Here is a 26,041-nt window from a genome sequence, read left to right as displayed (position 1 = left end):
AGAGGTCCTGGGAAAATAAGAGGAGCTAGATCCAAAATCTATGTCGATCCCGATGCTCTGCCTAAGTATTTCAGGGCAAGACCGGTTCCATATTCCCTGTTGGAGAAGGTAGAGACCGAGCTTAGAAAGTCTAGATATAATAAGACCTGTGCGATTTGCAGAGTCGGCAGTGCCTATCGTCGCCATCCTTAAATGGGACAGATTGGTAAGCCTTTGCAGGGACTATAAGCTTCGGGTCAATTGGGCTTACAAATTGAATAAGTAACCCATCCTGCGAAAAGAAGACCTAAATGCCAAACTAATAGGTGGCCAGAAATATAATAATAATAATCTTTATTAGTGTCACAAGGAGGCTTACATTGACACTGCAATGAAGTTACTGTGAAAATCCCCTAGTCGCCACACTCCGGCGCCTGTTTGGGTATACAGAGGAGAATTCAGAATGTCCAATTCAGTTGATAAGCACATCTTTTAGGGACTTGTGGAAGGAAACTGGAGCTCCCAGAGGAAACCCACGCAGACACGGGAAGAACGTGCAGACTCCGCACAGACTGTGAACCAGCGGGGAATCGAACCTGGGTCACTGGTGCTGTGAAGAAATAGTGCTAACAATGAGCCATGCCTATCTTCAACTCCAATTAGACAAGCCATCTTGCAACTGTGTGATGGCCAACACACATAAGCGAGTATGCATGCTTGCCCTTTGGGGTCTAGTCAGCATGCGCCATATTCCAATGGGTTATGAAGAACCGTGTCGCGTCTTTTCGTCCGAAGAACATACTGCAAGGATTGCAGAAAGTGGCAGTGTACTTGAGTATAGTGCGATCAGAAAAAGAGCATCTGGCAAACCTAGATGAGGTCCTGTGGTGAATTTCGAAAGCAGGGATACATCTCAAAACAGGAGAAATGCTTTTTCCATGCAACCAATGAGACCTATTTGGGCTATTGGTTGGACAAAATAGGGCTACGCCCAGTGGAGGACAAAATCAGGGCTATCAAGGAAGTACCAACTCAAAGAAACACCACGGAATTGAAGTCCTTCCAGAGACCAGTCAATTATAATGGGAAGTTTATCCCGAACTTGGCCTCCTTGCACATACTACTGTGAAAGTACCAGAAATGGTCTTGGTGGCGCCACAGGCGAACATCTTCAAAAAAGTAAAATGGCAGCTGCTGTCGCCTATTCTGTTGGCACATTTCGACCCCAAAATGGAACTCATTCTGATGTGTGATGTTTCTCCTTACGGGAATGGGCAGTACTCTCACACTGCTGGAAAGATGGAATAGGAAGACCCATTGCCTATGTCTCCAGGGCTCTCTCGGAAGCCCAGTAGAGGCAGTGTCAAATCGAAAAGGAGGGCTTGCCGGTTATGTTTGATGTAACAAAATGTCACCTGTCTATCTATGGCAGGTATTTTGCGTTAATGACCCATCACAAGTCCTTATTGGGACTTTTTCAGGAGGATAAAGCAATCCTCCCTATTGCCTCCAGCTGGATTCAGCGGTGGGCTCTGTTACTTGCAGCTTATGGATATCTCCTAGCGCACCGCCCTGGAATGAGAATGACTAAAGATGATGCCTCCCACTACCGACCAGCCCAACTCCCTTGATGGTGTTGGAAGGTTGGATTCTCCAAAAAATGGGGCTATATCCCCACGCCGGTGTAAAAACACTAGCATTTCACTCCCGTGTTTCCTCAAAAAAATGCTAGCTGATTCACTGACCTTCAGGGGGCTAGCAGGCACCCAGAGTGCTTCATGCAGCTTTGGTTGCGGAAATGGGCCGGTTTTGAGTCCGCGCATGTGCACGGTGGCAGCCTCCAGCGGATGCATCGAGCACCATGGCAGACTCGTACCGCGGAGGTATCTGGAAGATGTAATGTGGTGAATCACAGTAGCGTAATTCACACTGTATTACACATGTTGTACTATGTCTCTGTAAGCTCGGCACATGAGCAGTTGCGCTGCTCTGCCACTAGGGGGAGATGCACTGGGAGTGTGCGGGAGTTTGTACTGGGCTCCACCCTTGGCTCCACCCACGGCTCCTCCCCTAACCGGAAGTATAAAGGTTGATGCTGAGAGCCTGCCTGCCAGTTCATCTGGAGTTCATCGTGTCACAGGTAGGCTCTGTTGTAAGACGATTAAAGCCACTGTTCACTTCTAACCACGTGTCGTGTGAATTGATGGTCTCATCATGTAGGCCCCCCCAATCGGCCACGCGCCCGAAGATCCATCCAGCCTGTTTTCTCCCCCGGCCCCCCACAAGGCCCCCCCCCCCCAAACCGGTGCCCGATCCCCCCACCACCCCCACCACCAGGACGGCCACGGACACGAACATCCCGACTGGCAATACTATGATAGTTGCCGTCGGGAACTCGGGCGGTTGGGAGCGGAGCATCACCTGGCGGGCCTCTGGCAATGGCTCCTCAGCCACGTGGAGTAATTCACGGAAACAGTGATTCTCAGGTCGCGGAGAATCACCGGGCCCGATTCCAGCGTGAAAATAGATTCTCTGCCCTCGCGCCAAACGTGAATTTGGCACGGGGCTGCGGAGAATCCAGCCCATGATGTGGAGATGCTGCCGTTGGACTGGGGTGGGCACGGTTAAAAGTCTTACAACACCAGGTTAAAGTCCAGGGCCGGGATTCTGCCCTACGCGGCGGGGCTGGAGGTCCCGGCGTGTTGGAGTGGCGTGAATCACTCCGGCGTTGGGCCGCCCCAAAGGTGTGGACATCTCCGCACCTTTGGGGGCCAAGTCCTCACATTGAGGGGCTAGGCCCGTGCCGGAGTGGTTCCCGCTCCGTCGGCTGGCGTGAACGGCCTTTGGCGCGAGCGATTTAAAAATGGTGTCGAGCACCTTGCAGAAAACGGGGCTATGTGTGGCCTTAACTGCACGTTCCCATCTGTGGTCCCATATCGAACCCAAGTGACGTTGATAGCGTTGTTTTTATTGGCACTGTGAGCGCCGCGAAACACGCGGCTAAAAGCGCTTGCTATGAGACTTGGTTCCATTTGGTGAGGACCAAGTGAGACCACACTGCTGTGGAGTCGCTGAGGGAACCCCCCTTTTGGGCCCCCCTTTCAAAACCCCACCCTTCACCCCTCAAACCTTTATGTGTTTCCTTCACACCCGCCCTTCACACTCCCATCCTTCATAACCACCATCCCCCCTTTCATAGAACATAGAACAGTACAGCACAGAACAGGCCCTTCGGCCCTCGATGTTGTGCCGAGCCATGATCACCCTACTCAAACCCACGTATCCACCCTATACCGTAACCCAACAACCCCCCCCCCCCCCCCCCCCCCCCTAACCTTACTTTTTAGGACACTACGGGCAATTTAGCATGGCCAATCCACCTAACCCGCACATCTTTGGACTGTGGGAGGAAACCGGAGAACCCGGAAGAAACCCACGCACAAACGGGGAGGACGTGTAGACTCCGCACAGACAGTGACCCAGCCAGGAACCGAACCTGGGACCCTGGAGCTGTGAAGCATTTATGCTAACCACCATGCTACCGTGCTGCCCTTTCATAGGCATGGTCTCCCTCAGGCCCCAACCCATGGTACTGCCACCCTGGCACCCTTCCACTGCCACCTTGGCACTGTCACGTGGGCACCCTGGCAGTAACAGGGTGGTAGTGCTAAGCATGCGGTGCCAAGGTGCCCAGGTACCAGGGGAGTGCCAGGGTGCCACCCTGCCCTGTCCCAACCACTCAATCACCTGAGAGACCCACATTCCAGATGCCGTTATGTCTGGCCATGTTTGTGTGGACCAGTACTAAACTGAGCCCTGGCGAGGTTTCACAGGCGTGGCCGTTGAGTGTCGGGTGCCGGGAAAATCCGACAAATGAATATTTAAAAGAGCCTAATTGCTCAGTTAAATAGGCTGATCTGCAGGGCACAGGGTGGCGCAGTGGTTAGCACTGCTGCCTCACGGTGCTGAGATCCCAGGTTCGATCCTGGCTCCCGTGTGGAGTTTGCTCATTCTCCCCGTGTTTGCGTGGGTTTCACCTCCACAACCCAAAGATATGCAAGCTGGGTGGATTGGCCACGCTCAATTGCCCCTTAATTGGAAAAAATGAATTGGGTACTCTGAATTTAAAAAATAAATAAAAATAAATAGGCTGATCTGGAACTCGCCCAGCAAGAGAGAGATCCAGATCATGAGGTCTCGCGAGGTTCAGTTGAATCTCGGGAGATGTTTTGAGCATCCTGGATTTCATGAGAATCCTCTCGCGAGATTCAACTGCCTTGTCCTGACAGCAAGTTTGGTGCGATAAGGCTGTTAAATTGTACCTATGTTCTTGAGGAAACACCTGGACCACCTTAGAAGTAGGAGTCCATCCCTGTGCAAGCCTCACCAGTGGCCATCAAAATCATGAAGGGTATGGACATGGCAGAGCCTTGGCCAATCAGCACTCAAGCCAGAGTTGGCTTGCCAACCAATCAGCACTCTTTACTCCATTGATGAGATCACTTGAAATTCGGAATTCTTGTGTTTGTCCTGATGAGTGTAAAATGAAAAGCTTTGGCAACATGTCTTTCTTTTCAGCAACAAATAGCAAACATTGCTTTTAGGTTTGAATGTTTTGGAAGGTGTTTGTCTACTTTTTTCAGACACTGGTGAAGGAGTATCACCCGATCCACGGAAAGTTGAAGACATCGCAAACGCTGCAGATTCTGTAAACATGCTGGAAATCTAAAGTCTGCTCGGACTCGCCATGTACTGTATTCACTTCATTCCTGACCTCGCAACGTGATCTGGAAAAAGAGGCCACGAAGTGGGAGTGGACTGGACACACAAGCAGGCTGGATGGCAGATCCAAAGATGCTTCTCAGCAAGTTGCACAAATGCCTATTTTGACCCTGAGAAAATCATTCAGCCAGTCTTGGATGCCAGCCTTGATGGCTTCTGTGCAGTTCTTCTGCAGGGAGACATGGCAGGTAATCCAGCCATCATTGCAAAGGCAAACAGATTGCTAATCCCTTTAGACCAAGTCATTGGCAACAGAGAAAGAAAAACACACTCAATCACATAGAACATAGAACATAGAATAGTACAGCACAGAACAGGCCCTTCGGCTCTCGATGTTGTGCCGAGCTTTGTCCGAAACCAAGATCAAGCTATCCCACTCCCTGTCAATCTGATGTGCTCCATGGGCCTATCCAATAACCGCTTGAAAGTTCCTAAAGTGTCGGACTCCACTATCACAGCAGGCAGCCCATTCAACACCCTAACCACTCTCTGAGTAAAGAACCTCCCTTGTAACAGCTACATTCACCGAGGAAATAGTCTCTGAATGTCCACTCTATCTATCCCCCTCATCATCTTATAAACCTCTACTAAGTCACCTCTCATCCTCCTCCGCTCCAAAGAGAAAAGCCCTAGCTCCCTCAACCTTTCCTCATAAGCCCTACCCTTCAAACCGGCAGCATCCTGGTAAATCTCCTTTGCACCCTTTCCAATGCTTCCACATCCTTCCTATAGTGAGGTGACCAGAACTGCACACAATACTCCAAATATGGTCTCATCAGGGTCCTGTACAGTTGCAGCATAACCCCACAGCTCTTAAACTCAAGCCCCAGCTAAGAAACGCTTACACACTATGGGCCTTCTTCACAGCTCCATCCAATTGAGTGGCAACCTTCAGAGATCTGTGGACATGAAACCCAAGATCTCTCTGTTCCTCCGCCTTCCTCAGAACCCTGCCATTGACCCTGTAATCAGCATTCAAATTTGTCCTACCAAAATGAATCACCTTGCACTTATCAGGGTTAAACTCCATCTGCCATTTTTCAGCCCAGCTCTGCATCCTATCAAATGTCTCTTTGCAGCCTACAACAGCCCTCCACCTTATCCACTACTCCACCAATCTTGGTGTCATCAGCAAATTTACTGGCCCACCCTTCAGCCCCCTCCTCCAAGTCATTTATAAAAATCACAAATAGCAGAGGACCCAGCACTGATCCCTGCGGTACACGGCTGGTAACTGATCTCCAGTCTGAAAATTTTCCATCCACCACCACCTTCTGTCTTCTATGTGATAGCCAGTTACTTATCCAATTGGCCAAATTTCCCTCTATCCCACACCTCCTTACTTTCTTCATGAGCCGACCATGGGAAACCTTATCAAACGCCTCCTCAAAGAATTCAATCAGATTTGTGAAGCAATACTCACCCTTCACGAATCCGTGTTGACTATCCTGGATTAAGGTGCATCTTTCCAAATGGTCATTAATCCTATCTCTCAGGACCTTTTACATTAACTTACCGACCACCGAAGTAAGACTAACCGGCCTATAATTACCAGGGTCATTCCTATTCCCTTTCTAGAACAGAGGAACAACATTCGCCACTCTCCAGTCCTCTGGCACTATCCCCGTGGACAGTAAGGACCCAAAGATCAAAGCCAAAGGCTCTGCAATCTCATCCCTTGCCTCCCAAAGAATCCTAGGATATATCCCATCTGGCCCAGGGGACCTGTCTACCCTCAGATTTTTCAAAATTGCTAATACATCTTCCGTCAGAACATCTACCTCCTCCAGCCTACCCGACTGTATCACACCATGCCCAAATATGAGCAGAGGGAAACTAGAGGAAAATAACCCCTCTTCCCTGGGACCATTTCTTCCCTGGGACCCTCTCTTCCCTGGGACCCCTTGAACTTCCCTTCGCCTCCGGTCCCCAGATTTAGTCCCAGCCTCATGCAATTCATCTTTGGTCTGCTGCAGTTCTTATTGCTGCTGGCACTGGATTGGCTGGCAGCTCTCTCGGGTGGGACTGCCTCCCATGTGAGGTGTGGACACCCCACCTGCAGCCACGTAATGGCCATTAGAGTGTGAAATGGCAGCAGGGCAGTCACAGTATTCCTGCTGACTCTTCGGACAAGAACTAGTGAGACCCAGCCATCCAAAAACATCAGGCCCATGTTTTAACATAATGTGCAGCAGTTTTGCTTCTAAATTCTCAATACTGAATCGTTACTTTGCAAGAACTTTCCCCTTAAGACTTGTGGTATCCTGCAAGGGAGGTAAAGGCCATGGTATGTCACCCCCTATATAATGCTGATTAGTGATAGTGAGGGCATGCATGACAGGTCAAAGGTTTCATCAACAGTAAGTTTCAAATGGCAGGAAAGGCAGAAATCATGTTTTCAGCAAGATCATAACAGCATAGAGTTACATTTTAGCAAAAAGAAAGACAGACTGATGAGAAAGAAAATGCAACTGAACGTACGGGAAAAGATAACAATATTTCAAAGAACCAGGTGCATCAGTTTTGCATCCATGTCCCAGGACTTGGACCCACAGATAGAATAAACTCTGTCAAGTACGGCTGGGACAATTTATTTAAATAGCTTTTGGAGTTTTCTGGTGCAAATCCCATGCAAAGTGCTAAGGATTTATGTTACAGCCTTTATAAAGCCAAGTCTAGATCAGTGGTTCTCAACCGGGGTCCACATGGACCCTGGGGGTCCATGTAACATTACTGGGGGTCCACACAAAAAAATACCGAATTGGGGGTCCACAGTGATATTTTAGTGGTCCATAGAGCAATTCTACTTCAGAACAATTGTTATTACTGAGAATTAAATTTTTACAGTAATCTACGCCATATTAAAATACTAAAAGTAGAAAAATTCATGTAGCTATGAATTTTTTATGGCAATCAAGTAGAAGAAAAAAACTTTACATTTGGCAGTGTCGTAAATTTAAAGTTACCTAGAACAAACGGAGGTGAAAATCACCCATCTTTTCTCAGGTAGCAGGCAGCGACCTTAGATGTTTGTTTTCATGATGAATATTCACCTTTCTCTCTCTCTCTCTCTCTCTCAGGGGAATTGTCTTCATCGTTTTACTGAACTTTGGGACTCTATTGTCTTATTTCTGGCTAACACCCAGCTTGGAGAACAACTGCGTGCAGCTAAATGTGATGTATTTTACTTATCTGATATATTTGAAAAAATCAATTTACTTAATAAACAGCTCCAAGGAAAACATTCTGATCTCATATCCAGTAAAGGTGCTATTACTGCTTTTCTGAGAAAACTGCCGCTGTACAAAATTAATATCAGACGTCGTGCATTTGAACAGTTTCCTTGTTTGACCTCGATTAGCAGTGATTTGCACGATCATCATGACCCTGCATTGTCAATTTGCAATTGGAAAATTTGCATGAAAATATGCAAGCTCGGTTTAGTGACCTACTCATGATGGATATACCAACTTGGGTGGCAAGTCCTTTTGAAGTTAATGCTGCCGATGTAGACATTTCTTTACAGGAGACCCTCATTGAATTACAAAGTGATGAAATATTGCACGCAAAATTCAAAGATGGGAAGCATCATATATGGAAAACAAATGACACTGCTAAAAAGTACCCACTACTCTGGGATAAAGCATAGCTCTACGTTATAGCTTTTCCATCATCTTACCTTGTTGAATCAGGATTTAGTCGTGTTTTTCACTTATTTTTCTGTGGAATGGCTATGGGGGTCCACAAAAAAAAATTAAGAGGAAAAGGGGTCCATGGGTTAAAAAAGGTTGAGAACCACTGGTCTAGATGAAGGTGGCTGCAGAAACCTGGGGGGCAGCATGCAAATAGGGAGGCCCTTGTCTTATGTAATTGACTGTCAGGTTGTCAGACTGGCTGACTCAAGTGTCTTTATCTGACCTTTTTTTACAAGGTAAAACATCTGGCAGAAGCAATCAGAGGGAAAATAGGAGTACGTGGAAGCTGAAAGGGAAAGTCTACCATTACATTGGGACTGACCAATAACCACTTCCTGACTGAGAGTCAGCAAAGGAAAATGAAGGAGGGATAGAGAAGCATCCACGATACTCCAGGGGAAGCTGTGGAAGAGTGTGTTTTAAAAAGCTCTGGGAACGTAGTAATGTCCTTTTTGAATGCCTGACATTTTCTAATATTACGTCCACAACATCTGCAATGAAATAGCTTACGGCGAAGAGCTGGTGAGAAGCTATCTGATAATTTGAAGTTTGAATTTATATCAGCACACAATCCTCTTGGAAAATATTGCTGGCCACACTTCTGTGCCCACAATGGAGCACAAGTCTGAAAAAAAAGTAAAATAAATGAATTATATTGATAGCAATACTGTCAAATATATAGGAGGTAATTTTCAAACTTAAAAAGAATCCAGTAATAACATAAATTGTCATGGATTCTATATAGGACCATTCGAGGTGGGTGTGAAGGAATGAGTTAGTATTAAGTTAGCATGGGGCGAAAGGGGCTGGGGGCAGGTGGGTGGTGGGATTTAAATGACATAGAGGGGAAATGGGAAGTGGGTGGGCATGAAGGATGGGGGTGAGGGACAGAGGGTCTAAAATATAACCAAACAGTGGGGCCAAATTCCAGGGAATTTAGGTGGGCCTATTAGCAGCCCACCTCAGCATTGGGCTGCAGCTGTGGCTGCCTCCGATATGCTTCATGGGCCGGTGAGTCCAACTCCATCCCAATTTGGCCTTCCCAGTTGGAAAATTAGGTCTGATGGGGAACTTTCTAACAGGCAGGTCTGTGGAGTCAGTAAATTTTTTGACTCGAGCTGCCCACTTTGGGAGGGGAAATGCTGGTCTCCTTTGCAATGTGTAGAGGTTATATGAGCAGAGCTGTTGTAACAAATTGTCTGCCTAACCCCCAGGAAGGGAATGGAGTATGACACAAATAAACCTAAAAGAGGGGCAAGATATTTTCTTATTTAATAAAGACTGTGAAATCATTATGTACACCTTCAAATTCCAAAGCATTTAAAGAAAATAAACTGAGAGTGTGCAACATTTACAATTAGATATCTTATTCATTAAGAACAAGCAATTGAAAGGAAGTCTCTCCCTGAAGTAACAAGATAGTAAATGTGCTTCAAAAGTAGGTCAACTATTGCCCAAAGGAAATCTTCCTGGTATATGGAAATGTATTTAAAGATATTGGTGGTAATATATTCAGAGAAACAAATTGTTTTTAAATAAATTATGGTTCTACAACTAAGGGTAATTTTGCATGGGACCCTGGATCTGTGAAGAAGTATGCTAACAACTATAATAAGTACTAAGAGCAGGAGTAGGCCATCTGGCCCCTCGAGCCTGCTCCGCCATTCAATGAGATCATGGCTAATCGGCCGAATGGCCTCTTTTGGCACTGTAAATACTATGATTCTATGAAATGTACAATCGATGCGGCTGGATTGGAACAGTTTAATTTAATCTGTTCTTTTACCTGTTTCTGAAAAGTGATCTTGACTACTTGTTTCAAATAATCACGAGTACTCACAGTCTAAGGAAATTGTGTAAAGATTGAAAGTTGTGTAGTCTTCGGCTCAGTATCACACCTGCGGTCCTCTTTAAGGAAATAATTAGTTTGAAAATTCATATTTACCAAAAATCCACCAGTTTTATCGTTCCTGATAAGTGTTGAACCAGCACTCATGTTCTGCTTGACCTCTGTCACATTTGGAAAAGTCATTACATCTGAAATATCAACAAAAACAACTGATAAAATGTTATATTTTGGTATTCAGTTCACAGAGTGACAGTGGCATTGCAATTGCCAAGGCTAAAGTGATAATTCAGTTTGTGGGCCAACTCAAATCTAAACTGTTCAGTCAATTAAATGGTGGTTGGTAGAACAATAATCGATTTGCCTAATACATTAAAAATCTTTATCAACAATGGAAAATTATGCTGATTATTTGAGAACTGTTTTTGTCAGATTTCTATCTCAATGCAGAAGAGTGTTTTTTAGGTGCTCAAATGGTGTTTGATTTCCTTTGGAGGAAATTCAATTTCCCTCTGCATTCCTGACCCAGTGCCATTTTTGTTCTGGCCTATTTGTGGTTTCGGAATACTGAATCTGCAAAAGGCACACCTGGTCCCACTAAGGTTGGCTTCCCCATTTTAAAAGGGGTCCAAAAATCGGATTTGCTCCCATATACCATTTTCATCAGCTGGTGAGAGGTTTTCAAAGTCCATGGAAAGCATGCCAGGTTTGAGAGATCTATGTCACTCTTAGATGATGCACTGTGATGGAGATATATTTTTAATGCAGTGATTCATCAGAGGAACTACTCTGCAAAGGTAAGTTGACCCTTACATTGATCAGCACTGTGTAATTGTTCACATGCATTACAGTACTTTACCAATAGAGAAAGTACAAAATTGTATTAAGATGGGGAACAGTGGCATTAATGTTCTCTTATTTAATTGGACTGGCATTTTTGGTTGTTTAAAAATAAATGATTCTGACGGTAGAAAGATTACCTGCACCTGCTCCCCCACCATTAATTAATAGATGCTCTGATTTGAAATGGAATGGAAAGCTCATGGATGGGAAGCTTTTGTTATGAAGCTCTTCCATTATGAATGCGTAGTAGGGTTTCAAATGTTTCAGCACATCAGGTGACCTTTCTGATCTAAGAACTATTGAAATATTTGTGAGGTTATAATAGATTTTGGGCAGGATTTCCCAGTTCCACCTTTTGCTAGGATCATTCAGACCTGCTCTTTGGGATGCTGAATCTTCTGTGACGGGTCCCACCATTGAAAAGTTTGTTTACAAACCTAACAGACACCTAAAGATTACAACTATTTTCTTTTTCCTTTGCTTTGTTTAGTCCAGTATTATTGTTAGTTAATTTGAATAAAATGGTTTATGATATTTTAAGTCTATTTTCAATTAAGTGGTTTGATTTTCATATTGGTTTAATGCCATAACATCTGCTGTCCCTTGAAGCACTCTTCCAATATCCATTAGATACAGAACCAATAAACAATATAATAAACTTGGCAAGCCTTTTAAATGTTTATGAATGAAAACAAATCAACCATTCAAAAGTCCCTTTGAAAAAACTTTCAAAGTTGTCCACATAAACACACTGGCATTGAATAAAGGCTTCAAACAAAGATAAAGGGGTTAATTAGCATTCTCTGATGCTGAGCAAACTCACATTGAAAGGATGAGATGGGAGATGTGCAGAGCTACATTTTAAAATTTCCCCTATGTTAGCATGGTAGCACAAGTGGATAGTACTGTAGCTTCACAGCACCAGGGTCCCAGGTTCGATTCCCCTCTGGGTCACTGTCTGTGCAGAGTCTGCACGTTCTCTCTGTGTCTGCGTGGGTTTCCTCCAGGTGCTCCGGTTTCCTCCCACAGTCCAAAGATGTGCAGATTAGGTTGATTGGCCATGATAAATTGCCCTTCATGTCCAAAAAGGTTAGATGGGTTATTGGGTTACAGGGATAGGGTGGAAGTGAGGGCTTTAGTGGGTCGGTGCAGACTCGATGGGCCGAATGGCCTCCTTCTGCACTGTATGTTCTATGTTTCCCGCCAGCCACCATTTTAATTGGGTTGGAAATCATGTCACTTCAAGAGACATCAGGTCCACTATTTAAATCTCTGCTGGAAAAATGCAATAATAATATTGAATTTTAATAAGCCCAGAGGGTGCCTTACCAATCCCAAAGTAGTCCTGGGACCCATCCAAAGGGGTACATTACTTCTCCAAAGGGGTACATTACTTCTCCAAGTGGGCTACCTTGGCTGTCCAAACAAATTCACCAAGTTTAGAACTCCTCTGACCTCTTCAAGTCTGCACATTCTGTATTCAATACTCACGGCCTTCCAAAATTCCACTCCAGTGGAGGCAGCCAGTGATTTCAAATGCCAGCTGCCTCTGCAAAACAGGTATATGTGAACCCCTAGCCCAACTCCAGTCCTGCCTGCGTGACAATGATAAAATCTGGCTTCAGGGGTGGGACGTGGACATTTTGACCATTCATAGGGTCTTTGCCATGATGGAGAGCCATACGAAGTTACAGTGAGAATGAGGAGAGTTTTGAAAGGATAGGGGAAGTTTGTGAGAATAGGAAAATGTAATTAATGGGAAGGAAACATTGATCCTGCTAATAGAGAGTTGAAAACAAAGCTGCTTTAAATTCCGCATCAATATCTGTGGGACATGTCAGACTTCAGTGCATCAAAAATAGGGCAAGAGGCAATCCTCACCTTGACCCAGTCTTAACTGAGAACTCTTGATAATATCCAGGAAATGAATGCCATATGCGTCACCATAAGCAAAGTGAACAACTTTCACATGATTTGAGAGTTGGAAATACCCAAGTCCAGGAGCCAGGTACATAATTTTAAGGAGACTCAATGATATGTAAACAAGAAAATCAAACAGATTGGAACTCCAGTGGAGCACTTTTAAAGGGAAAATGCTGAGAACACAGAATAAAAAATAATCTTATAACCAGCAAGATCGGATTAAAATATTGTGGCACAAAATGGATGACCAACCAAATTAGAAGTGGGGTAAAGAGGAAAAACAACTGGTCAAAATACTACATGGTAAAATTGTGGTCAATACAAGGTTTTATTGTGGTCAATTCAAGAAAATACTGAAGCACATAAAAATGTAATCAAAGGGGCAGATAGAGATTTAGAAAATGGCAATAAAAGGGTCAACAAAAACAGTCACATTTGGGAATAATTAAATTCCTGACTTCAGGCATTGGTAAGATTTTAAAGTCCATTATTAAAGATGAGGTTTTGGAGTACTTGGAAGTTCATGATAAAATAGGACTGAGTCAAGGTTAGGTCATGTCTGACAAATCTGTTAGAATTATTTGAGACGGTAACAAGGAAGTTAGACAAAGGAGAATGAGTGGACTTGATCTATTTAGATTTCCAGAAAGCCTTTGACAAGGTGCCGTATAGGAGTCTGCTAAATAAGTTAAGAGCCCATGGTTTAAGAGTAGGATGCTGGTGTGGATAGAGAATTGGCTGACTGGCAGAAGGCAGAGAGTGGGGATGAAGGTGCCTTTTTCAGGATGGCAATCGGTGACTAGTGTTGTGCCACAGGGGTCAGTGTTAGGACCACAACTTTTCACAATACACATTAATGATCTGGAATAAGGAACTGAGGGCACTGTTGCTAGGTTTGCAGATGATACAAAGATATGCAGAGGGACAGGTAGTATTGAGGAAGCGGGGGTTGGGGGATGTGTGTTGCAGAAGGACTTGGACAGTCTAGGAGAGTGGGCAAAGACGTGGCAGATGGAACAATAATAATACAATATGGAAAAGTGTAAGGTTATGTGCTTTGGAAGGAAGAAGGACGGCATAGGCTATTTTCTAAATGGGAAAATACTTAGAAAATCAGAAGCACAAAAGGACTTTGGAGCGCAAATGCAATGTTAGCATTCAAGAATACAAGAGTGGGATGCACTTCTGAGGCTGTATAAGGCTCAGGTCAGACTCCATTTGGAGTATTGTGAGCAGGTAATTTGGTCATTCTGAATTCTCCCTCTATGTACCCGAACAGGCGCCGGGAATGTGGAGATTAGGGGCTTTTCACAGTAACTTCATTGCAGTGTTAATGTAAGCCTACTTGTGACAATAAAGATTATTATAAAATAAAGTTTTGTGCCCCATATCTAAGGAAGGATGTATCCCTGGGAATGAAGAGCTTGTTATATGAGGAACCGGCGTTGGACTGGGGTGAGCACAGTAAGAAGTCTTACAACACCAGGTTAAAGTCCAACAGGTTTGTTTCAAACACGAGCTTTCGGAGCGCAGCTCCTTCATCTGAGGAAGGAGCAGTGCTCCGAAAGCTCGTGTTTGAATCAAACCTGTTGGACTTTAACCTGGTGTTGTAAGACTTCTTACTATATGAGGAACGGTTGAGGAGTCTGGGTCTGTACGCGTTGGAGATTAGAAGGATGAGGGGGGATCTTATTGAAACTTACAGGATACTGCGAGGCCTGGATAGAGTGGACGTGGAGAGTGTGTTCCGCTAGTAGGAAAAGCTAGAACCAGAGGCTACAGCCTCAGACTGAAGGGACGATCCTTTAAAACAGAGATGAGGAGGAATTTCTTCAACCAGAGGGTGGTGAATCTGTGGAAATCTTTGCTGCAGAAAGCTGTGGAGGCCAAATCACTGAGGGCCTTTAAGGCAGGGATAGATAGGTTCTTGATTAATAAGGGGATCAGGGATTATGGGTAGAAGGCAGGAGAATGGGGAAGAGAAAAATATCAACCATGATTGAATGCTGGAGCAGATTCGCTGGGCCGAGTGGCCTAATTCTGCTCCTGTGTCTTAGGGTCTCATGGTCTTATGGCGCTGTTTAGCGCAGGGCTAAATCACTAGCTTTGAAAGCAGACCAAGGCAGGCCAGCAGCACAGTTCAATTCCCGTCCCAGCCTCCCCGATCAGCCGCCGGAATGTGGCGACTAGGGGCTTTTCACAGTAACTTAATTTGAAGCCTACTTGTGATAATAAGCGATTTTCATTTCATTTCATTGGTTCAGTCCCTCATTGTACTTCCTCCTGATATGGAGATGCCGGCGTTGGACTGGGATGAGCACAGTAAGAAGTCTTACAACATCAGGTTAAAGTCCAACAGGTTTCTTTCAAACACTAGCTTTCGGAGCGCAGCTCCTTCCTCAGGTGAATGAAGAGGTTTGTTCCAGAAACATATATATAGACAAAGTCAAAGATGTCAGACAATGCTTAGAATGCGAGCATTTGCAGGTATTTAAGTCTTTACAGATGCAGAGATAGGGGTAACCCCAGGTTAAAGAGGTGTGAATTGTCTCAAGCCAGGACAGTTAGTAGGATTTCGCAAGCCCAGGCCAGATGGTGGGGGATGAATGTAATGTGACATGAATCCCAGGTCCCGGTTGAGGCCGCATTCATGTGTGCGGAACTTGGATATAAGTTTCTGCTCGCCGATTCTGCGTTGTCGCACATCCTTAAGGCCGCCTTGGAGAACGCTTACCCGGAGATCAGTGTTTGAAACAAACATATTGGACTTTAACCTGGTGTTGTAAGACTTCTTACTGCATTTCCTCCTAATAGAGACTCCAAAAACAGCAAAGCAACTGAAGTTAAGAATAACAGTAAAAACATTGGCCAGATCTTCTGATCGGGATTAGATTCTGATCAGACACAAAAATGAACATTGGCTTCCAATTACTTTTCTGAGCGATCCTCCAATGGAGGATAACTTCACACCAGACCCTGTGCTGCAAAGGTTATATGCAGCGTACTATCAGGGGAGATTTAGAACAATTGGCTGAATTAGATGACTGGCATTACGTTATTGCTCAAAGTCAAAATTACTCCCATGCAGGTAAACCATAAAAGGAGCAAGCAGTGAGAGTGACTAAACATTCCAAAAAACTGTCTTCTCCAGACACAGTCATGGCAAGAGGCAGGGCTTTTTACTTGCCATGGAAACACACCTGATTGACCATTGTAGCCATAGAGTGATTTAAATTTAGGGGCTAAATTTAACGATCCTGCCCTCTGCGGGAATTGCTGAGGGCAGAACAAACAATTTGGCGGACAATTGTCAGGTCCATTGCCTGCGGGCAGGAATTTTTGGTTCTGGGTTTGGTGGGACCAGAAAATTGAAGTGGGCTATCAATCGTTTGCCTGGGGGTACAGTTTAACTACAACAAACCTGTGAGGTTGGGGGAATGGAAGCAGCAACAGCAAAGCTAAATTGTTTGGTAAATAATAGTGCCTCCTCACCAATCTGTGAACGTCATAATCTCAGAGCATTTACAGGGGTCTCAAAAAATTTAAGGGCCTTTAGCACCATCAGGAGGTCCCTGGACAACTGGGTCTGACAAGTAGCACCCTCACATCCACTGTTTAAAGGACCCAAACCATTGAAAAGATGTCAAAGGATGTATTTCTCCAATTGGCATACATTTGGAAAATACTAATGCTAATGCCTTAATGCTATCCACCTGTGGGAAGCACGGAGACACAGGTTGAGACAGAACTGATACGGCAGCTTTCCACTCAACCTTGCTCTGATGCAGCATAAAACTCAGCCAGAAGTGGCGAGGGAATTCAGGCCATAATTTTTAGATATGTCACCAGTAAATTACACATTTCACACGTGTGTTATGGAATCACACTTACCTGCCACGTTGAGTTTTTCACAATTTCCACTCTGGTCCTTCACAGGACATTTGTACACATCCCCCATGCGATCTTTAGGAAAACCACTCCAAGGTGATCCCACCAGCAACCTGTGGTGTGGAATCCACAATGTGACTGAATTGAATACAGCATGAGATTCAGACAATAATTACACAGTATCACTTCTTCATCTGAACCAACACCAGCAGAATTTGGCTCATTTTGTTTTACCCTATCCTCCCTGGGCACTAACCCATGATGAGAAAGAGTTCCACTTGTGCTCACAGCTCAATACAGGTGGAATCTTGCCTCCTTTCAAAATAATTATCCATTGTGGACACACGTGTGACTGCTACCGATAACCTGTGAGACCACTCGCCCGTGAAGTTTTCCTGGAGAATTCTAGTTAATTTAAAAATAAGTCACTGCGGATGCTGGAAATCCGAAATAGAAACATAGAACATAGAACAGTACAGCACAGAACAGTCCATTCGGCCCTCGATGTTGTGCCGAGCCATGATCACCCTACGCAAACCCACATATCCACCCTATACCCATAACCCAACAAACCCCCCCCCTTAACCTTACATTTTTAGGACACTACGGGCAATTTAGCATGGCCAATCCACCTAACCCGCACATCTTTGGACTGTGGGAGGAAACCGGAGCACCCGGAGGAAACCCACGCACACACGGGGAGGACGTGCAGACTCCACACAGACAGTGACCCAGCCGGGAATCGAACCTGGGACCCTGGAGCTGTGAAGCATTTATGCTAACCACCATGCTACCGTGCTGCAAACAGAAAGTGCTAGAAAATCTCAGCAGGTCTGGCTGCATCTGTGGAGAGAGAAACAGAGTGAACGTTTTGAGTCGGAATGACTCTTCTTCAGAGTTAGAGGGAGGAGGAAATATGACAGATCTTTTATGCTTTAAGAGGGTCTGGGAGGCACGGTGGCACAGTGGTTAGCACTGCTGCCTCACGCCACTGGGGACCCATGTTCGATCCCGGCCCTGGGTGACTGTCCGTGTGGAGTTTCCACATTCTCCCCGTATCTGTGTGGGTCTCACCCCCACAACCCAAAAAGATGTGCAGCGTAGGTGGATTGGCCACGCTGAATTGCCTCTTAATTGGAAAAAAAAATTGGATACTCTAAATTTAAAAAACAAAACAAAAAAGAGGGTCTGAGCAACTGGAGCAGAGTAGAAGGTCAGTGATAGGTGGGAGAAAACAAAAAAGGTGAACCTGGTAAAAGAGACAAACAGAAATCCTGTCGGAGAGAAGAGCAGTATTTCTTCAAGCTAGGCATTCCCAGAAGAGAATTAAACAATCAGATAAAAGCAAAATATTGCAGATGCTGGAAATCTGAAATAGATATGTAAATGAATTAGCTCTCTCCAGTTTTTACAACCAATTAAGCACAGTGAGTGCGTTCCTGAGTTTGCCGGCCCAATTAGAGGAATCCAACAATTAACACTGGTCAAATCTGAAGCCAGCAGACCTCTCAAAGCAGAAGGGAAATGCCTCTGGCTAAATTGCTCTGGCTGTGAATGTGGCCTTTCCTGCCCATGGCCTTTGGCACCCCTTCAATGAGCTTCTGGAATTGCAGTCAGTAGGAGGTAACTCTGATGCCAGGAAGATCCTGGCGGTGTCCATCCCATTTCTCTGAATGGGCTCCTAATTGATAATTATTAGCTACCCACTGCTTCCAGATGAATCGTGCCATGTGAGAGTAGCTTTAAGAAATAAGTGTTTAAGAAATGGGTGTTTATGAAATAGCTGTACTGGTGTACCTTTACGAAATGGGTGTTTACTAGAGAGCTCCAGTGATGTCAAAGAGTGGGTGGAGCTGGGCTGGGTCTGTCTGCTTTACTTTCATTTTAGGCTGTTTGCTACAGGGTGGTTAGTTTTGTTTTGAGAGCTGGACAGCTGCAGGCAAAGTAAGGAGTTGTATAAGGATCTCTCTCTGCAAACTAAGGACTGTCTCCAAATCAATTGGGTGATTTCAAAGTGCTGACTGCTCTCAATAGTGAATTTAAACCTGATCTCTGTGTTAAAAAGGGTCTTTTGTCTTCCGGATGTTGTTTGGGAATTTATTAAGGGTTATCTATCGGGTACTGTATTCTTTGGGGATTTATTGGTATTGATAGTTGTTAAGATGTTTACTGTGGGTTTATAAAGTGTTAGCTGGTTTCATAAATAAACACTGTTTTAATTTAAATGTACTGTACAGCTCTGTTGCACCACACCTTTAACGTAGGCCCGTGTGCTCCCCATGACTACCATTTATTAAAAGTTGTGGGTCAGGTGAACTCCATGATACACTTTGGGGTTCTCTAAACACTGGTCCATAACAATAGCCACTTCCGTTGTCCACTCCCTTCGGACATGATTGTCAAGGTGAAGGAATGTGCCGGCCTGCCAACCCAATATGAATCTTTCTGATTTTCCTCTTGGGCCAGCCTCCCAATCTACCTCCATCAGTCTCATAAGATTCCACCCTTTGCTGCACCTAAATTTTAATTCTTCATCAACAATTCAAGTGCTATATTTGTTTCTTTACACAGATATCAACATATTTAAAATAAAGATCTGGACAATAATAATGTGTTTACATACCGACATGGATTTTTCCGATTTATCATAGCTATTCTACTATGTGGAACCTGCCCTCATCTAACACACATACAGACATCTGCACAAATGCATATGCACAAACATGCACACAAACACACACAATCAAATGCACAGATGCTCAAACACACACACAAATGCACATGCACACAACACACATATACACACAAACACACATATACAGAGATGCATACATTCTTGATCTATAGAGAATGATCAAGAGCATGAACCCTGGATAAGTTTCTCTAATACAGATGAGGAGCATCAAAGCTAATTAAGTATCCATTGCTGCCCTAAATGATATCCATTAATTCAGCAGCGACTAGAGATTAAACGTGTGTGTCTTCTTAGTCTGTATCATAAAGAACAAGCAGGGTCTCTGATATTCAGTGGAGGTTTCCCTGTTGAACGTTTGGAGAGAGCCACACTAGACTTTTAGAATCAATGCATTGAGCCATTATTAGGCAACCACCTTGAAAATGCCAAGGGTAGAAATTCCAACTGGAGTTAAATTTAGGAATGTGTGTATTACATACTTGAATGCAATATATTTACTTGCTTTAATTTAAACAGTGATCACTTGTGTAAAAATATTGTGAACAGGAAAGTAGTGAAAGCATTCATAAATGGACTTTGCTGATCAGAATTCCTACCCTTGAAAGCTGATAACCGTGCTGAAGGTTGAAAAATTGCAATCAAGCAAAAAAATTGTAAACACTGGTTTGTTCTGAGGTTAGCAGAAATTAAGGAATTTCTTTGGTTACTTCTCTGCCTTTCAGCTTTGTGATATCTCACTGGAAGTGAGAGGAAATTCTTTCTCGATGTTATGCATGTTAAAAGTTGTGTAATCTAAAGGCTGTGTAACAAATTTGATAGGTGATCAATTCTGTGAAAGGTAACAATGTCACTTTAAGGGCATACTAAAAAAATCAGAATTCATCGGACTACACTCAGCAATTCATTAGAAACCTTGAGCCATCTTTGAACTCGGCTGCACATGAAGCATTCACAGGGTCTGAATTATGTCATTGAACCTTGATATTTGAATGTCAGTGAGTTTCTGGCCTACCTGAGACAAGGACCTCATTGGTTTCTCAAACTGTGCCTGTTAGAATGATGATCGGGTGAAGCTGACCTGAATGAGTTGAGAAAGTCACTGCAAGAATTTTGTCCCTATGCCATCCTGTCTCATTGGGTTTGTGGGCTAAAATTGGGCCTTCTCGACCATCAGAGCATTATGAGTGTGGAAAGGATGATTAAATCCCTTTTCCTAGGAAGAATCTTTCTTCACGACATACGAGATTAAGAGCAACTACTTGTACTTACACTGTGACTTCAGAAAAATATCCCAAGGTGCTTTGCAGAGGAAAACAAATGCTGCCTCAATTAAGACCTGAACTTTGTGCGGTCAATTTTGTTGCCAGTTTCAAAAACATGTGATGTGAGCAAAATCATCATCAGAATTCATAGCACAAATGAAAAAATGATGAGGGGCTGATGCACTATCAATTATGGCGAGACGAGGGTAGAGAGTAATCGAGGCTTTATTACGCAGAGATGTGAAGCCTCCCGCAGCTGCTGCCGAAATTGCTGCAACTCGGAGAGCCCACACATTTATAGTCCGCCCAGCAGGCAGGGATCTACCCCTGTACCTGTAGTACAGGGGCCTTACCATGATACCCTTGTATGCAGTATACACAATACAACAGTGGTGACTACCACAGGGACCTATTCCAAAAAGGGATTTCTACGTCAAAGAAGTGATTTGGATGAGTTATCAGATAGCGGAAGGGAAATTGCAGTAAATATTGAATGGGCATCAGCATTGAACAAAAGTAGGTTGACAGTATTTGACAAACTGTCAGGAAACTATTGTTGATTCATTTAACATAATTTTGCTATGGATCAAATTGGCCCACTGGACAGGACACGGTAATTCTGTTTGTTGTATTATTATGAGCAGGATTATGACCATGAGGATGATTGCAAAGATGCTTTCAGTTTAAAGTACTTAAGCCTTTACATCTCCGACAAACATTTTTTCCACAGTGGAGGCTGTGTATGACAATCGTGTGCCAGACAGCTGCACTCTAGATGCCCCTAGCATATTGCCTTATATACCTTGACCGGGACCATCACTGCTGGAGAACAGCTGAGTTCCATTGTTTCTTATAAAGATGATCTTGACAGAACTGGAGTGGTGATCACAGAGTTCACTCACTCTTTGGAAGCTGTCCATTCACTATGGAACAGCTGTTTATCAAAAAATTACCGTTTAAAGTCAGCAGTTTAGATCAAGTCTCTTCGGTGTGCGCATCACCAACAATCTGTCCTGGTCCACCCACGTCGTCGCTATGACCAAGAAAGCACAACAACTCCTATACTTTCTCAGGAAACTACGGAAATTTGGCATGTCCACATTGACTCTTATCAACTTTTACAGATGCACCATAGAAAGCGTCGTATCTGGCTGTATCACAGCTTGGTATGGCAACTGCTCGGCCCAAGACAGTAAGAAACGACAGAGAGTCGTGAACACAGCCCAGTCCATCATGCAAATCTGCCTCCCATCCATTGACTCTGTCTACACCTCCCACTGCCTTGGGAAAGCAGGAAACATAATCAAAGACCTCTCCCACCCGGCTTACTCACTCTTTCAACCTCTTCCATCGGGCAGGAGATACAAAAGTGTGAGAACATGCACTAACAGATTCAAAAACAGCTTCTTTCCTACTGTTACCAGACTCCGAAACAACCCTCTTATGGGCTGATCTGATCTCGTCACACATATTTTCTACTGAGTAGTACTACACTCCTGTATGCTTCACCCGATACCTGTGACTATATATTTACATTATGTATTTTATGTTTGACCTATGTATTTTCTTTTCATGTTCGGAATGATCTGTCTGAGCTGTACGCAGAACAATACTTTTCACTGTACCTCGGTACACATGACAATAAACAAATCCAATCCAGATCTTAAGCACTAGTCCTTTTATCCGAAAGTACTTCTTTCTAGTAATGATTTCCTTTAAGAAATGTTAGCATGTTAGAACGTATCTCTCTGCAGTATAATTCTTCTTCCTTCTACACTGATTCCAGTCACACTATGTAGGTTCATATGTATTCTTAATTTTGCCAGACACTTAATTTAGTTCCATTTTAACTCCAAACATGAAATTACCACAAATTAGAGTTAAATAATGACATTTTGGGTGGCATGGTGGCACAGTGTTTAGCACTGCTGCTTATGGTGCAGAGGACCCGGGTTCAATCCTGGCCCCAAGTCACGGTCCGCGTGCCGTTTGCACATTCTCCCCGTGTCTGCATGGGTCTCACCCACAAAACCCAAAGGTGTGCAGGCTAGGTGGATTGGCCACGCTAAATTGCCCCTTAATTGGAAAAAAAAGAATTGGGTACTCTAAATTTATTTTTAAAGATAATGCCATTTTGATAATTTAACACAGTGATGCCAGTCAACAAGAAATTGGTAATGCAGTGCAGCAGTGGGTAACTCTGCTCTTGTAATGATTTGAACACAAGGCCTTGAATTTCCTCTGTACTTGCACCCTGGGAAACATGTAACTGAGAAGCAAATCAATCCTGGAGGATTGGATGTAATTGTGTACACATGTGTATGTTCAATGCATTCAAATAGCCTTGAACTTCTATGGCTGCCTTATTATCTTTGCTACCACTATCAACATCCTGGAGATTACCAGCGGCCAGAAACTAATGGACTAGCCATATAAATACTGTGAGTACAAGAGCTGCCCTGAGCTTGGGAATTCTATTGAGAGTAACTCACCTCCTCACTTCCCAAAGCCTGCCTACCATCTACAAGGCAAAGGTCAGGGATGTGAAGGAATATGCTCTGCTTGCCTGTATGAGTGCAGCTCCAGCAACGCTCATGAAGCTCGACACCATCCAGCACAAGGTTCGATTCCTGGCTTGGGTCACTGTCTGTGCGGAATCTGCACATTCTCCCCGTGTCCGCGTGGGTTTCCTCTGGGTACTCCGGTTTCCTCCCACAGTCCAAAAATGTGCAGTTTAGGTGGATTGACCATGCTAAATTGCCCTTAATGTCAAAAGGTTCGGTGGGGTTATTGGGTTATGGGGATTGGGTGGACGTGTGGGCTTAGTGCTCTTTCCAAGGGCCGGTGCAAACTGGATGGCCTTCTTCTGCACAGTAAATTCTATGATTCTATGGCAGATGGTAAAATTTGAATTCAATAAAAACAATCTGAAATTAAAAGTCTAAGGATGATGAAACCATTGACGATTGCTGTGAACCCCCATCTGTTCACTAATGTCCTTTAGGGAAGAAAATCTGTCATCCTTACCTAGTCTGGTCTACATATGGCTCCAGACCCACAGCAATGTGGTTGACTCTTAAATGCCCTCAAGGATGGGCCAACATTCCATGAACAAATAATCAAAAAAGTAGTGGTAAGATAGGGGAAGGCATTAAACTAGAAATTCAAGATGCATGTAACAAGGGTGCTGCAGTAATCAAGGGTAAATTTAATGTCGTGGGAAGACAAATGATTAATATTTATTAACAACAATCTATTCGGACAATTAATACTTATTCTAAGGGATTTTGAATCTGTTTGATGTAGTACAGTATACTGAAGCAATTTTCATAAAGATGTCAGCTAAAAGCTGATGTGGCACCATCTCCAGCAGTGAGCATAAGGGTCAACCAACATGTTCTCGTTAAATCAAATTTCAGCAGCCTTAAACCGTTCGTCCAAAAGACATAATCTACTGCAATCAGCATAACGATTAACAAACATGTTTTTCTAACTCGATCCAAGGACCAGACACATCTCTTGGGTCTGGCATCAAGTAGGGAGGTTAGGGGGTGAGGGAGGGTTCCATAAAAACATTAAGAATAGATAAGGACAGATAACACTCACTCTGCCTGGGTGCACATAACTTGTTTGATGTCTACTTTAAAACCAACATTATCCAATGTAAACAACATCCTTACCTATGTAGCCATACCCTATAACCTATGTAACCGTGCTCTGTATAGATGTCACCTTATTCTTTACATTGGCAGAGTCATCTCCAGATGTCTATCTCTGAAGCTGGGCTCTCCCAACATATTGGTCAATAAACAATCTTTCTGTACCTGACACTCCTCCGGTTATTTCGTGAGAAAGAGAAAAACAACAACAATATAGATTGGACAAACCAAACTAGCAGCAATACCGTGGTAGATGGATTCCTGGAGTGTGTGTGAGATGGTTTTTTAGATCAATTTGTCAAGGAACCAACTTAGGGAACATCCTAGATTTAGTATTATGCAATGTGAAGGGGCTAATTAATAATCTTGTTGTGCGGGGTCCTTTCGGGAACAGTGACCATAACATAATAGAATTTTACATTGGGATGGAAAATGAAGAAATCCAATCTGAAACTTAGGTGCTAAATCTAAACAAAGGAAACTATAAAGGTATGAGGCATGAGTTGGCTGAGATAGATAGGGAAACTTCATTAAAAGGCATGATGGTGGATAGGCAATGGCTAATATTTAAGGAACAAATGTATGCATTGCAACAGTTATACGTTTCTTTGTGGTGCAAAAACACAGCAAGAAAAATGGCCCAACCGCTAAAAAAAAGAAATTAAGGATAGTATTAGATCCAAAGAGGAGCCAGACCAAAGATGAGCACGTTACGTGGATTGGCCATGCTAAATTGCCCCTTCATGTCCAAAAGGTTGGTGGGGTTACTGGGTTATGGGGATATGATGGAGGCGTGGGCATAAGTAGGGTCCTCTTTCCATGGGTCGGTGCAGACTCGATGGGCCGATGACCTCCTTCTGCACTGTAAATTCTATGGTTCTATGATTCTAAAGTTGTTAGAAAAAGTAGTGACGATTGGGAGCAGTTTAGAATTATGCAAAAAAGGACCAATAGATTGATTAAGATGGAAAAATAGCGTGCACATAAGTAAGAAGAACTGTAAATTCGTCTATAATTGTGTAAAAATAAAAAGATTAGTGAAGACAAATGTAGGTTCCTTACAGTCTGAAATGGGAGAATTGATAATAGGAAACACCAGAGCAATTAGTGAGAAGAAGGAATTGAAGTGAATTAATATTAATAAAAAATGATTTTGCTCAGTGGGCTACACAGCTGGTTTGTAATACAGAATAAGGTCAGCAGTGTGGGTTCAAATCCCATACCGGCTCATTACCCGAACAGACGCCAGACTGCGGCGACTAGGGGCTTTTCACAGTAACTTCATGACAGTGTTACTGTAAGCCTATTTGTGACAATAAAAGATTATTATGTGTTAATTCTGGAGAAATGAATGGGACTAAAAGCTGATAAATCCCAGGGCCTGCTAATCTACATTCCAGTGTAATAAAGAGGGTGGCCATGGAAATAATGGATTAGTTATCATCTTCCAAAATTGTGTAGATTCTGGA

At 43.8% G+C, this 26,041-nt stretch overlaps 1 protein-coding gene across 1 annotated transcript in view; it reads right to left on the bottom strand.

The window, feature by feature from the left end:
- itga2.2 (integrin, alpha 2 (CD49B, alpha 2 subunit of VLA-2 receptor), tandem duplicate 2) overlaps positions 1-26,041 on the bottom strand; it is a 222,315-nt gene that overhangs the window by 91,950 nt on the left and 104,324 nt on the right. The window contains 3 exon segments of the mRNA XM_038790878.1: positions 8,967-9,081; positions 10,402-10,493; positions 16,960-17,069. Coding sequence (XP_038646806.1) covers positions 8,967-9,081; positions 10,402-10,493; positions 16,960-17,069 — 317 coding nt within the window.

This window comes from Scyliorhinus canicula, chromosome 3 (assembly GCF_902713615.1).
Source record: "Scyliorhinus canicula chromosome 3, sScyCan1.1, whole genome shotgun sequence".
Classification (NCBI taxonomy): domain Eukaryota; kingdom Metazoa; phylum Chordata; class Chondrichthyes; order Carcharhiniformes; family Scyliorhinidae; genus Scyliorhinus; species Scyliorhinus canicula.
This window is presented reverse-complemented; position numbering and strand designations above follow the sequence as displayed.